The 14,070-nt window shown below is 33.9% G+C and overlaps 1 protein-coding gene across 2 annotated transcripts in view; it reads right to left on the bottom strand.

The window, feature by feature from the left end:
- The window catches only part of Sec23 (transport protein Sec23), a 54,530-nt gene extending 46,919 nt beyond the window's left edge, over positions 1–7,611 (bottom strand). For both annotated transcript variants that reach the window (XM_035365824.2, XM_035365825.2), the window contains exons 1-3: positions 7,475–7,611; positions 5,685–5,914; positions 101–158 (exon numbers count right to left, since the gene is read on the bottom strand). In XM_035365824.2, coding sequence (XP_035221715.1) covers positions 101–158; positions 5,685–5,914 — 288 coding nt within the window. In that variant the 5' untranslated portion in view covers positions 7,475–7,611. The remainder of the gene's footprint in view (positions 1–100; positions 159–5,684; positions 5,915–7,474) is intronic.
- Positions 7,612–14,070: the final 6,459 nt, after the last annotated feature.

Below are 14,070 nucleotides of genomic sequence, written 5' to 3'. Positions count from 1 at the left end.
GCTTCGCATAATATTAACACAGCATAAATAAATTTTAAAGAAAATAAACTAATTATTAATAAAGTATATAAATTACACAGTAAACATGTGTTTTACTTACTTGATTACGTTGGAAGCAAAAGTTGCAAACCCATAACTTCGCTCGATAATCAACTTGGCTTTTTTTTAAAAAAAAAAAAAGGACAATTTTGAGTTTTAAAAACTTATATTAGTTTTATAAATTACATAAACATCATGACTTATGTTTTCTGTTAAGAAACAAGCTTATTAATTCATTAAATCTGCACTGAGTTTATAAATGATGAAAAATAAGCAGCAATGAAATTAAGCAATAATCTGAATGATGCAAAAAGCAAGCAAGCCACAATTTACATGGAATTAATTGCATCATCTTTTATAATTTTAAAATTATAATACAATTAATTACTTGCAAAGAAAATTAAACTGTACTGTATTTTCACTTGTTGAAAGTATATTTCACAATTTCATATGGACTAAATTGAACTAGTTTAAATTGTAATTAAATATGATATTTGAGTTTAATATATTCTCTCTCTCTGCCTGGCTCTACACTAAACTGTTTTTCAATTTTTAGCTCATACAAAATTATACCCAAATGAAACCAAAAATACAGATGATTCAGAAAAATATTAAAAAAACATGTTAATATCATAAATCATTATGTCATGTATAATAATAAGTTTCTCCAATATGGACACTAATGCTGACCAGTTGGTATTGAGGATACTTATGGACTTGTTACTAGTCAAAGGGCAAACAGGAGGTCAGAAAAAGTAGGCAACAAGAGCATACTTACAGAAGCTAGTTTCCCTTAGAAAGTTATCCACAACGGTATCTGTCTCATTAGTCAGAGAGCCCTTATACACAGGGTTATCCAAATTAAACTTTTCCAACTCAGAGGCCTGTGCAGAGTGTTGTATGGGTCATAATGCGATGAAATTTCAAAAACAGACACTTTAGATCATGCACTCGAGATTAAACAAAAAAAAAAAAAAAAAAAAAAAAAAAAAATTAGTACAAGAAGTTGCCAATAGGTGGCACTGCAGATCAACAAGACATTCTACAGATGTTCTATACGTGTGCCGTGGTTCTCCATAACTCTTTCCATTCGCAAAGCAGTGTGTTCCACAGCGGAACGCAGTAAGTCCACGTTAATTCCACGAACATGTCGAATAACTACATCTTTCAGATATGCCAAGGTTGCTGGGTATTCTCGGTAAACCCGATCCTTTAAGAATCCCCATAACCAAAAGTCGCATGGGGTGAGATCAGGCGAGCGGGGAGGCCTAGCTGTAGGGTAACAGCGGCTGATCACACGTGCATCGGTAAAAGTTGCCCGTAACACCTGTTGAACGCCACGAAGAATATGGGGAGGTGCACCATCCTGCATAAATATCGTGTCCTGGAGGCGCCATGTTGCTGCAGTTCAGGGATCACAAACGTTGTCAATATGTCCTGATACCGTTTTCCTGTGACAGAGCAGGTTTTGAATCCTGTTGGAGTCACCTCTTCAAAAAAATAAGGCCCAATGACGAATGTTGCAGTGAAACCGCACCATATAGTAACCTTTGGAGGGTTCAAGGGCATTTGATGGATTGCACGCGGGTTTTCACTTGCCCAAATGCGGCAGTTGTGCGTATTCACTTGACCATTTAGGTGAAAATGGGCCTCATCCGTCCAAAGGATGTTCCACGGCCAAGCAGCATCGACTTCCATTCTGGCAAGGAACTGCAACGCAAATGTTTCCCGAACTACAGGATCCCCGTCGGACAGCTGATGATGACTATGGATTTTGTAAGGAAAATAACCGAGGATTCAATGCATCCCATGCCAGACGGTCGTATAGGACATATCAACAGCACGAGAAACAGTTGGCACACTGACAACACCATGTGGCGATTGGTTAGTGGGGTCCTCGACCGCCAAAGCAACGTCTTCTACGTGTGCAGATTCCACAACCTGTCGTCCTCTACCTGGTAAAATTCCCAGCTGTCCTGTTCTTTCGAATTTCTTCATCATGTCTTGTAGAGCGGGTGGTGTCATTGGTCCTCGGCGTAAGATCTTCAGCCGACGGAATGCTCTTATGCTCTATGCAAAGCCTGTCTTCCACTTTTGTAGGGCTCGTCTTTTGGATACGTTGTGCAGAAGCTTTATTTCTGCAAATCACGTTGCTGCAATATGCACATTATTAGTGTTACAGTGCCACCTATCAGCCACTTCTCGTACTAATTTTTTTTGTGTAATAAATCTCGAGCGCATGATCTGAAATGTCTGTTTTTAAAATTTCATCACATTATGACCCATACAACACTCTGCACAGGCCTCTGAGTTAAGAAAGTTTAATTTGGATAACCTTGTATATTGCCACATCCAAATAACACAACCCACTCCAGTAAATCAGAAGTTGACTGTACAAACTCAGCCTAAAATTTTACAAACATGACTCCAAATCCATACTTGCAGCAATATCCAATTCTTGCAAATAGCAATAGCACTACAGCCAAACTTCTAATTGATATCCACTCTGCACATACAGATAACATACAAAGAACATCTGATATACTACTACTAAAAGCTTAGGAGATGCTGAACAAATTCAAAGGGTCATCCTGAGGGATAGAAGAAGCGACTGGAAGTCAAAAAAGATTGGAAAACTATAATATAAAAGAAAATGAAGATATTACAGTTCAGCAATAATTATACAAAAAGAGAAAGCTGCAGACGAGGAACAAAATACTAGTTGAATTAAAGCAGACCTCAAGCTTTCAAAAGCATCAAGACCTTTCTCTTTTATCACGACTGGATTTAGATTTGACGAGATCCTAAGCTATTTGAGATATGGGGCCATTTATGAGCTATATGAAACTTTTTTTCTTAATACAGGATATAGTACAATTTTTGGTACTTTTCCGTTTCGCCGGCGCAAATTTCGCCAAGCAGACTTTATTGGCGACGACATACAGTATACACATAAAAAATATTAAAAAAATATTAGTTCTAAGAATTCTTTTAAAAAAAGAAGGCATAAACATTTTAATACCGCTTAAAGTTTTATAAAAAGCCAATAAATAAAGACAATAAATTTGTAAAAAGACATTAATTTAAGAATTTACTATGCTTTCATGGTTCAACATCCTGATTCGCCGGTTCATATCACGTGACCCCAAGCGATCTCATCTCACGTAAACTACTACAAAAATCTAATTATCTCAGTAATTATCTACATTCATTTCAAGTTAAATCTTAATTTGGAACACAAGTTTAAATGCAAGAAATATTTCAATTCGTACGAATAGCTTACTCAGAAATTATGTAAAACTGCAGTGCTTTACTTCGCTAATGCATTCTCATTAGAATGGATGAATTTAACCCTTGACTTTACCTTTTCTATATTTTCGGCTTCGGATAAGCACTGTCATTGCATCCCAATTGACTTAATTACCGAAAATGGCCTTAGACATAAACTGAACTATCTGATAAAAATTCTATGTATTCTATATGCCAGTATTGTAAGAAACAACCAGTCTGATAAGAAAAAGCTGCGACTTGTTTTGTAAATGATGCGTAAAAGGTTACCAGCGAGAATATTCTGTTTGGCATCAGTTGTATCATTATTGGCGACTTTATCGCTTGCGCCGGCAAAACGGAAAAGTACCCAATTTTTGAAGGTGGCCCTACGCTATAGCTTGTGCAGCGTATATGTAATTCTGGCACTGTCCTTTATTAAGTACGTCCTTTATTAATTTAATGTATGTGCTCATTTATATTTTAAATAGTGTTTTTGAATTTAATTATATTTTAATTAAATGATAGTTATTTTGTGAATTTTATGTTTGTAGGAATTTGGTATACGTTTTAGTTGAAGTAAACGTGCATGGAAATAATTTAAATATCTGACACTAAGTATTTGTAATGGTTGCGGTATGAATTCGTTGGTGACGTGTATAATGTAATAGATGATTTAGAGGTAAAAGTTTTTGGATATTTTATTTATTTTATATGTGGAAATGTTCATTACTTTTTCGCGATCAGGTAATTTCATATATGTTCTTTTTACCGGGTTTAAAGATTGAGAAAATTGTCATGTATTTTCGTGAAATTTTTCTAATTTATGAGAAAAAAGCAGTGTACATGGATATAGTGAAGAGTGTGCGCAATGCCATTTTTGTGCAATTCTGGGATGTTTTTTTAAGTAAAACTAAGTCGGCGTGTACATGGTTTAGTTATATTTTAATTAAATGATAGTTATTTTGTGAATTTTATGTTTGTAGGAATTTGGTATACGTTTAAGTTGAAGTAAACGTGCATGGAAATAATTTAAATATTTGATACTAAGTATTTGTAATGCTTGCGGCATGAATTCGTTGGTGACGTGTATAATGTAATAGATGATTTAGAGGTAAAAGTTTTTGGATATTTTATTTATTTTATATGTGGAAATGTTCATATTTGGAAAGTGGTGTGGTGTATTTAATTATGGCAAAGCACACTAGGGCTATCTGCCAAAGAGGAGGGATGGCTTCGTGGAGGACTTTCTAAGGGAAACTGGCTCGTATACACGTTACACATGGGGAAAACCACGAAAACACCCATGCAGCCAGCCCGTTCGCGGGATTCGAACCTTGGACCGAACTACCAGTGTTCAGCGACTTTAGCGCTCGGCCGCTGGTGGGCTCATATTTGGAAAGGGTAAATACTTTTTCGCGATCAGGTAATTTCATATATGTTCTTTTTACCGGGTTTAAAGATTCAGAAAATTGTCATGTATTTTCGTGAAATTTTTCTAATTTATGAGAAAAAAGCAGTGTACATGGATATAGTGAAGAGTGTGCGCAATGCCATTTTTGTGCAATTCTGGGATTTTTTTTAAGTAAAAATAAGTCGGCGTGTACATGGTTTATGTGTATGTGGTATGAAAAATGCGTAAGGAGTATGGTATTGTGCACTTTTTCCCAATTTTGCAGTGAATATTTGTCATGATTAAGCAGTTTTGTTAGATAAAATTTCTAACATAAGTGTAATTCGGCTAGTAGATTGTTGGAAGAAGTGTTCAGTAGATAAAAAGAAAAGAAACATGTCTTTACTTCGTGAAGACAAAATGGCGGCGGGAAAAAAAAATAGGTTGCTGTAGGAGAGTTGGTCGCCAAATTTTCGCCAAAAAAACGCCAAGTTACCATAATGTAAAGATCAACCGTCTACCCTTACCCCACCATACCTACACTAACGTTTTTAAAACTTTAACAGATACGTGATTAACAAACTCAACAACTTCAGAGCAAGCAATGGCAACACCGTACAGGGGAAAATAAATAACATTTTTGTCTCCAGACTGTGTATCAAAATTTCTAAAGATATGCTCTTTTTAAATTATTGTGTGATATTGCTGTTGAATTGAATTTCATGGTTTAAATGTGAAAAACATGCAAAGATATTTATTAAATAAAAGTAAGATACAAAATGTTAAAAAAAACTCTTCTGTGAGCGTAATATAAAATCTGAAAGCTTTCAGATTTTTTTTTTTTTTTTTTTTTGTATATTAAATTTTTTGTAATACTTTTATTGCTATATTTTTTTTTTATCTATTATTGATAAAGAATTCCAATAAGCAGAGACAGTGAGTTATTTAATATAATAAGTTGAAGCTACTATAAATTTTCACTTACCATAATGGATTTAAAACTGCACGGCAGGTTTGTCGACTGCACACAACTGGTTCATACTGAATGAATGGTAAATCAGGTCTCTCCTTTAGTGGTGTGTACAAACAAGCCAAAGGTACTACTAAGCGTGTTGCCTCAAGTCTACTAGAAGGCCAGACATTCCACGTAAAACGAATACCATCTCGATCCTCATTTTGCTGAATAAAATCTTGGTATGTTTGATAAGCTGCCATCTGAAACATCAAATTTTAGAAGCTCAGTTCATTTCTGAAAATTACAATTAATACTGACAAAAACTATGTTTAATAATAATATCAAGTTTTAGCTTTTCTACTGTTGCTCAATTTTTAAATTTAAATATTTTCTTTAATAGAAAGTGGATTTCTTTTCAAACTAATCCATTCTTGACATTGTTGTTCAGACTTTATTCAAGCCTACATATCCAATATTTTTTCACTTTCACCAAGTTGCAATGTTCATTTAGTAGAAGGGATAAATTTTTTAAGAATTAAACTTCTTAATGTTTCTAAACGTAGCAAATCAGACTATTATACATTTTTTTCCCATTCCAGTTTATCATTTTGATCTCTAATATATCTAGAAGATATTTAAACAATTCTTTCTCTTCAACAATGGTTTTATTTTGCCATATGGGCTACTTGAAACATTTAAATCAAATGATGATAAATTTCAATAAACTTTTCTATTTATGTTTCTGCAATCTTTACATTAATCAGGAAGCTTCAAAAGATATTTTAAGATTAAAAGAGAAAAACTTTAACCAGTAGGATTGATAAATTTAATTAACTTTAATAATACATATTCTGCTAAAAAGACAAGGGACACACTATATGTTTACATGGGATGGATGTTCTAAAAAAATTAAAACTGCTCTCCCCCCCCCCAGATTGTACTGTTAGAAATAATATTTTCTTTTCTTAATGTGTTACTAATTATCTTTGAAGCGAATAACATTATTCAATACATCAAAAAATCTACATTTTCTAAAACTTTTGAAAAATTGCAATATGTTTAATGCTTTTAAAATTAAATAAAAACTTTGACCTACTTTAATTATGAATATTTTCCTTTTCTGGTTGTTTCCCATGAAAATTTTACGATTTCCTATAAATTGAATAATACAAATACCGACTGTTGCAAATTTATAAATATTCCTTGAAATTGGAGAAAAAGTAAATAGGACTCAATAATTATACTAAGTTCTATAAAATTTATAAACCCGTTTCCAGTAATTAAATATTAAAAATTACTTTTCCTGACTTACAGCAACGCTTAAAAACCAAGACGCTAATCAATCAGCTGTTTGTAATTATTATCTAGAGCATTTAAGATAGACTGTCATAGAAAATATAATATGAAAATACAAGACTAAAAAAAACGCATCATTTGAATATCATGCATTTCCAGCTAATCAGATTTCATTATATAATATAACGATTTCATACGGTGTAGCTAGTATTATCAGACTTTATTTGAAAGATAAAATTTTACAATCAATAGAATTCCAAAATATTGCATTTGTTGTAATATTTTTTAAATCAAAGTACTTCTTGCAATAAAAATTTTATTTAAATGCATGTCAAATGCCTTAAAAGTTGAAATCAATATTTATAAAGGATTATCTGAAATATTAAATGCTAAAAATTAAATAATTCTGTGGGATGATAATTACTTATCAATTTTTAACATGAAATACTTCTTTCTAAAAGTATTGAATTTATTCAGAAAAAACATATTAATAAAAAGCCAAACATCTGCTGATTTTTACTAACCTTAAATTTTAACTAGTAGCATATATCACATAAAATTTCATTAACCAGACAACCGTCTATTTAAAGCCACGTCTCGTTACCTAACGTCAACATACGGAAAGATCATGGAATCAGAAGTTGTAGTGTGTACAGTGTCAACGAGGAAGTTCAGGAAATGTGCTTCCTTCAAGCCACACAGCTATGACAGAACTTATCCAAAGCATGATAAAATCTACAATAAAAAATTAATAAAATCAAGTAATTGTAAGAAACTTCGAAAAGCATGCCTATCATAAAAAAAATTTATATATTAAAAATAAAATCTGTCATTTAGCTGGATAAATTTATTAAAAATAATAGCTCACCTCTCATTTTACTCTCTTCATTATTTACTAAGCACATCACTTTAGAATTTGGACCTCAAACTCAACCTTAACACTTTGCACAACCTCCATTTATTTAAATTTACAACTATATTGTCCTTCTGTTTCATTTACAGTTTCAAACATTCAATTTTCAGTTTCAAAACCATTCATGGGAAAAAAAGAGAGCATTGGCGTAGCTAGGGTGCGGCAAGGAGGGACATCTGTTCTCGGGCGTATCCCCTTACTCCTCCTTCCAGATTCTTATCAGAAGTCGAGTAAAAAGATGTTTGTACATCTTTTTGACACTCGAGAATAAAATACGATCTGTGAGCATCCAAGGGCGGCAAATTGATGTTACGAAATTTTAGAATGAAATATTTTTCATTCTCGGCACACTGAAAGGGGCACAAGATGTTCAGTTGTCCTTGGGAGCTGAAAACCCTAGCTACGCCTCATTGAATAAAATCTTGGTATGTTAAGTTATTTCTGAACTTCAAACGCTGCTATTCAGCCAACGCCGAGTATCTTCATTGTCACGATAAGAGAATAGAAACTATTTGGATGACATAAGCTGTGCACATGGATTCGGTTTTGCAATGCAAGAGCAGTTACCATGATAAGAATTGCATTTGGATTCGACTCATACAGCTGAATTATGTTTAATAACGACTGTACTATGAATATTTACAGAAGTTATTTTATACAGCATTTTGATCTTTTTACTCTTTATCATAAACATTTTATGATACAGGCTGCAATTTTGCATGACAATGTAACAGAAATATTCTTTTTTTTTTTTTTTTAAATATAAAATCACAAACATTAAAAAACGCATATATTTATTCAGAGGCATAGCTAGAGATTTTAGCGTCCAGGAATAACTGAAGTTTTAGCGCTCTCTTCTTCAAACAAAATTCAGTAGTGAAGGAAAAAAATGCGCCCTGGATGCTGCGGCTGGGAACAAATCTCCCCCTTGTTTCTTCCCTAGGTACTTAGCTTATTAATTAAAATTATTTATACTCACTATCAGATTACGTCTTCTTGAATTTTTCAGTTTATAGTGCTTATTAGATATATAGGATGTTGACCGAAATAAAACTTAGTATTGTTAAGTTTTCTTCTGACACTAGTTGTTACGTTATTTTCTTCCTTCACGTTCGTATGGGGTTCGTGTGGATTTGGAGTGAATAACGACGACAGCACTTGATGAAGTATCAAAACACACTTTATTTAGCCCGTATTTCGAGGATAGCTCCAAAATCACGTTTAGGTCGTCGAAGATCTGCTTAACCACGCTGGAACAATCAGCGACACTGCCTTCAGGCTATCAGGCTACCACGGTGAAGACAGCTTCACTGCAAAGCAAAGTACAGCTCCCGACTCTGCTTAGTTGTTCTCGGAACTTCACGTACTCTCGAGACTTTCCACGCTAAAACTCCCGATGCATTCGACGATAAGAGTACAGGTCAAGATTCCTGGTTTCAGTCGCTCCCAGAGCCCAACACACTCTTTCGACGATGAACTAACCACGATACACTAAAAGACTCTTTCGGTGTACTCGACGATCCAGTCGGCACTCGCCGCCGGCTGGATCGTCGATCGACTCCGCCTTCGTGGCGTAGTGCTGCACGCTCAGCCGATGTTCCAGAGGTCTGTGGTTCGATTCGCGGCAAAGGCGATTACTAATTTTTCATCTTGCCTGCTTTCAAAAAATATAACCTAATGTCTCTACAGTGGTGCCCGAACTAAAAGAGTGGTGGATGATGATTTCTTCCCACCCAAGATTTGGCGATTGGGTCCCCTAAAATCCCCAGTAGCGGTTTAAAAGTTCTGATTCGTTAATGTCTTTGTTATACTAGATGCACGTTATGCAAAACACCACTGTATTGAAAAATACACTTTGCATAAAACAGACATCACCGTAAAATCATGGAACTTTCCCATTACTGATTTTTTTTAATCCCAAAACAATACCCGTTTAAGAAGCAGGCGGTGGTTTGAATACAGCCCTCCAAGTCGTATCTCATAATGACTCAGTTTTATTTTACGTCTGAGTGTATAAAATACCTATTTTCAGACTGCATTTTGTTGAATCCAGGGATTTATGCAATACAAAATCAAAATTTAGAACAACGTATCAAGACTATCAAATTATTCAAAATCGTAAAAATTCCCTGTATTGAAAAATGCACCATATAAAATGCACCAAAATAAGAAAAACTTCTCTATTTTAAGACTTTTTCAAAGCAATACCTATTTGACATGTAAATCAATGGCTTATTTATATGCATTAAAAAGCCTTTTGTATAAAAATTGCCAACAATAATATTTAATTAAATGTTATTTTTATTTTATTGATGTTATTATGTGAATAATGAAGTGGATCAGTTTTTATGAGTACAGTCATGCTCAATAAAACATAAATAAATCAATTCAGACAACAACAAAATTAAACATTCGCCTGTTTATTTACGTGAAAGTTCGTGCATTTCAAGGGTCCACTAAAACAAAAGAAAAACGGCTGTGTGACGGATAATTGCATTCGCCCCATACATTGTTTATTCTCATTATCGTCTTCATAACGTTTGTGGTTGTTGTTGTCTTCTCTATATTACATGGAACAATGGATGCCAGACAGGAACCTTTGTGGTAACATTAATAATGGATGCATTTAAGATGCTGGAGTTAACATTTTAAACTTTATATTAAATCATTTATTTAAATTTAAGATTATTCCTTTTATTATGTGATGAATTAGACAGCATACATGAAATCTAGTTTTTACATTCAGAAGTGCAAATATTGTCTCAAGGCAAAATCTAAAGCCGATTTTTTGAGGTACTCTAAATTTATGTGATAACAATGTAGGGCCTATTTAGCAGACATCTCTGTCATTTTAAATGAACTAAATACACAGTCTTAAGATTGCAAGTTTATAAGGTATTGCCTCCCACCTTTCCGCATGCCTTCGTGCGTAACTGAAAGCATGCGCGATCCAGACACATTTTTCACGTTTCCTGCTTCAAATAAATAAATAAATAAACCTAACTACTCTGCAAGTTACTAAAATTAATATAAATATTAATGTCTTTTAACATCAGTATCTTTATATATGTGTAAGATAAAAAATATGAAAGCAAACTTCTAATTTTAATTGGCTATAATCTGTTTTATTTTTTTAATTTAATTTCGAGATTTCATCTCTCTATTTTAAAAATAGCGCTATAAGTCTAAACTGCGTCATTCGAATTAATACTGCGATCCGACGTAAGGCTTAATGCAGATACCTCTGGCCCAATCAAATAATTGTAAATCAAAACATTTTTAACTCGGAACTGAAACGTTTCGACTCCCTCCTTTCTTTCTCTGAAGTACTGCGACACTCTCCCCTTTTCGCTTAAGCTTTCCTCCTAACAAGACGCTCCTAATCCACGCTGCTGCTTACTTGCTTAAGATGACGTAGTACTTAAAAACCTGTATACATGGAAACTATTGCATTCAACTAGGATTGAAAAATATCTTATCTACAGAAAGATGATCTGATGTGAATTATCCTGCAATAAAATCATGTTTCGAATCGGCCATATCTGAAAGTTGTTGGTCGTTCTTCCAACTACGCAATAAAGTGTCTTCGGAGGCCAGAAATTTAAGTAGCGGATTCCTTCATCTTCCGGAGGCAGAGGCTTTAATCCGTGTAAGGCAGCGTGCTAGACTGCAAGGCAACGGAGCCCCTGTTTGCTGGTGTATAATAATAATAATAATAATTCCTTCATCTACGCATTAAAACATGATATATATGTGGTCATCATATTTCAAAGAAATTACTGTACGTATTTCAAATCCAATTGATTAAACAAGTATCCAATGAAGAACAAGTATCCAAGAAGTATCCAATGAAGAATGTTTTATGTTTGGATTAAAAATGTCAAACATTTTAGATTTGGATAAAAAAGACAAGTGTCAAAAGAAGCATATTAGAACACATATCTCAAATGAAAATACACATAAAAGAACATTTTTCACACAAAACTGAGACGCATGACTTGATTAAAAATGAAATTTGAGAATTACAATAAATCAGATGACTTGCCAATGAAGGACAAAGAGCAGTTAATCCCCACCTGTTTAGATTCAACAATAAAAATTGAATAAAAGAAGAGCTCCTTGATTTACGCTAACAGGTAACACCAACAGAGCCGTACTTTGATATTTTGCGTAACAACATACAAGCACTTTCCAGCCCTTAGCTTACGTAACACAGAGCCATTAAGCGTACGTAACACAGTCATAAACTTTATATCATGAAATAATATTTTTTTCTTAATACTAGTCCAGTGGATATTACATCAGGTATAGGAGGCACAGGAACTGGTGACCAGTAAGGAAAAAGAGAATGATCGGAAGATAAACGTGGTGAGATGGCATAGATGAAAGAAAAATACCTGATATGGACACTACATGATTTCCCTCTCCGGCCTATTAAATTATACACATATTTGGCCGCACTTCATTTAAACTTATTTCCTATTTCACTAGACATTTATTTCTTGTTCAATCAATTCAGTTCTCATTTCTCGGCAAGTAAAATATATGTTACCTCGAAAGACCGAAATTGGAGAATGTCGACTTTCACCGGAGAATGTCAACAGTCACCAAATACGTCGGTGAAAGATCGAATATTGCATTACATTCTTGTACATTCGGACCCTCACCGGTGTATGTCGACAATCACATATATGCTCTGGTGTAGGTCGAAAAGAGAGGTCATAAAGTGCCATAATAGTTTAAGTTGTTGCAATAAATAAGATTTGAATCACATAATTTAGTAAGATTTTTATTACTAATATTTTATGTTCTCATTTAGAACGTACTGTATAATTAAGTAAATTTTTAACTTCTATTATTTTCCTTTCTCATTTTGAATGTACTGTGTGTTTTAAGTTCTTATATTATTATGTTCTTATTTTAAGTCTCAAGTGCGTTTTTTCACTACTGAATTACGGAGAAGAAAATATAATATTCCTATATGTTCAACATTCACCATTAGCACATGGTGAATGTCGACATTTACCGGTGTAAGTCAGAAATAAGAGTATTTGGAAAATATTTCGGACATACACCAAGAGACTATGTGAATGTTGCCATTCACCGGTGAAAGTCGACATTCTCCAGATTTCGGTGTTTCACCGTAACATACATAAAAACTCAACACTTCATTAAAAGTTTTAAAATAGAGAAAAATCTAAAACACCAAATACAGCGAAATAAAGTTCTTGGCCTGCTATCCCACTAGGCAAAAAGACATTGAAGTTGCTGCTCCAACTGACTTAATTCACTTAATGACTTAATTAATAAGAGTGAAAAAATTCCTCTCTTTCTTCCCCACTTAAACAGGGACTGGGGAGGCGGGACATAACTGCAAATCTTAACGGTGACGACTGCGTCCACCACATTTCATTTCGGGGGGGGCATTTGTAGACTCAAATTAGATTTGTCGAAGCAGGATACATGTCCTGGCGGAGATTCCAATTACAGGTCTTCCAGTAGCCGGACATGCTTCAAATTACAGCACGAAAGCACGCGACAAGGAGGGAGAAAATACTTTCTAAACTTATTTTAACTATCGGTGTAAATGTATTTGAGTTTCATCAAATAATAACGTAATATGTTACTAAAAATAAGTTTCACGCATTACTTTTAAAAAAGAATTTCACTTGACTTTTTCACTTTAACTTGCATCTGAAATAAATAGGTAACGTGATACTGTTGCCATTGTGATGTTACAAATCGGGTAAGCAGACCCGTAGGAAATTTAGTTGGGTGTTGGCTTAACTTTCATGATCTCAGGGTAAGGGAGGCTTTCTCTCTTTTTCATTTCTTCTTTATCTCTTTTTATCTCAAACGAGAAATTTGCTCGGAAAGACTGTTAATTTCGTTTTGGCATTTTGCTTCGTCCAATATAAAACGGCGTGTCACTTTTCAAATTGCTGCCACCAATTAGAGCCCTGCATTATATTTAAAGAAATTAAAATAATGAAGATTCTGCATGAATCTATGTTTGTTTCTTGCACTGTGAAAAAACAACAGTACCTAGAGACATTAAATTTTGAATAACGTAGTTCTACACTCGAATATGGGCACCTGGAAGCCCAAATTTGGAATTTGGAATTTGCTTTATTATCTATTTCCTATTTTGTAATACTTTAACGAATTTTTGCTTAACAAATTCGACGATTTCAAAGCGAGCAATGG

This window comes from Stegodyphus dumicola, chromosome 9 (genome assembly GCF_044657685.1).
Source record: "Stegodyphus dumicola isolate Sdum_Otavi_A_Nest chromosome 9, ASM4465768v1".
Classification (NCBI taxonomy): domain Eukaryota; kingdom Metazoa; phylum Arthropoda; class Arachnida; order Araneae; family Eresidae; genus Stegodyphus; species Stegodyphus dumicola.
This window is presented reverse-complemented; position numbering and strand designations above follow the sequence as displayed.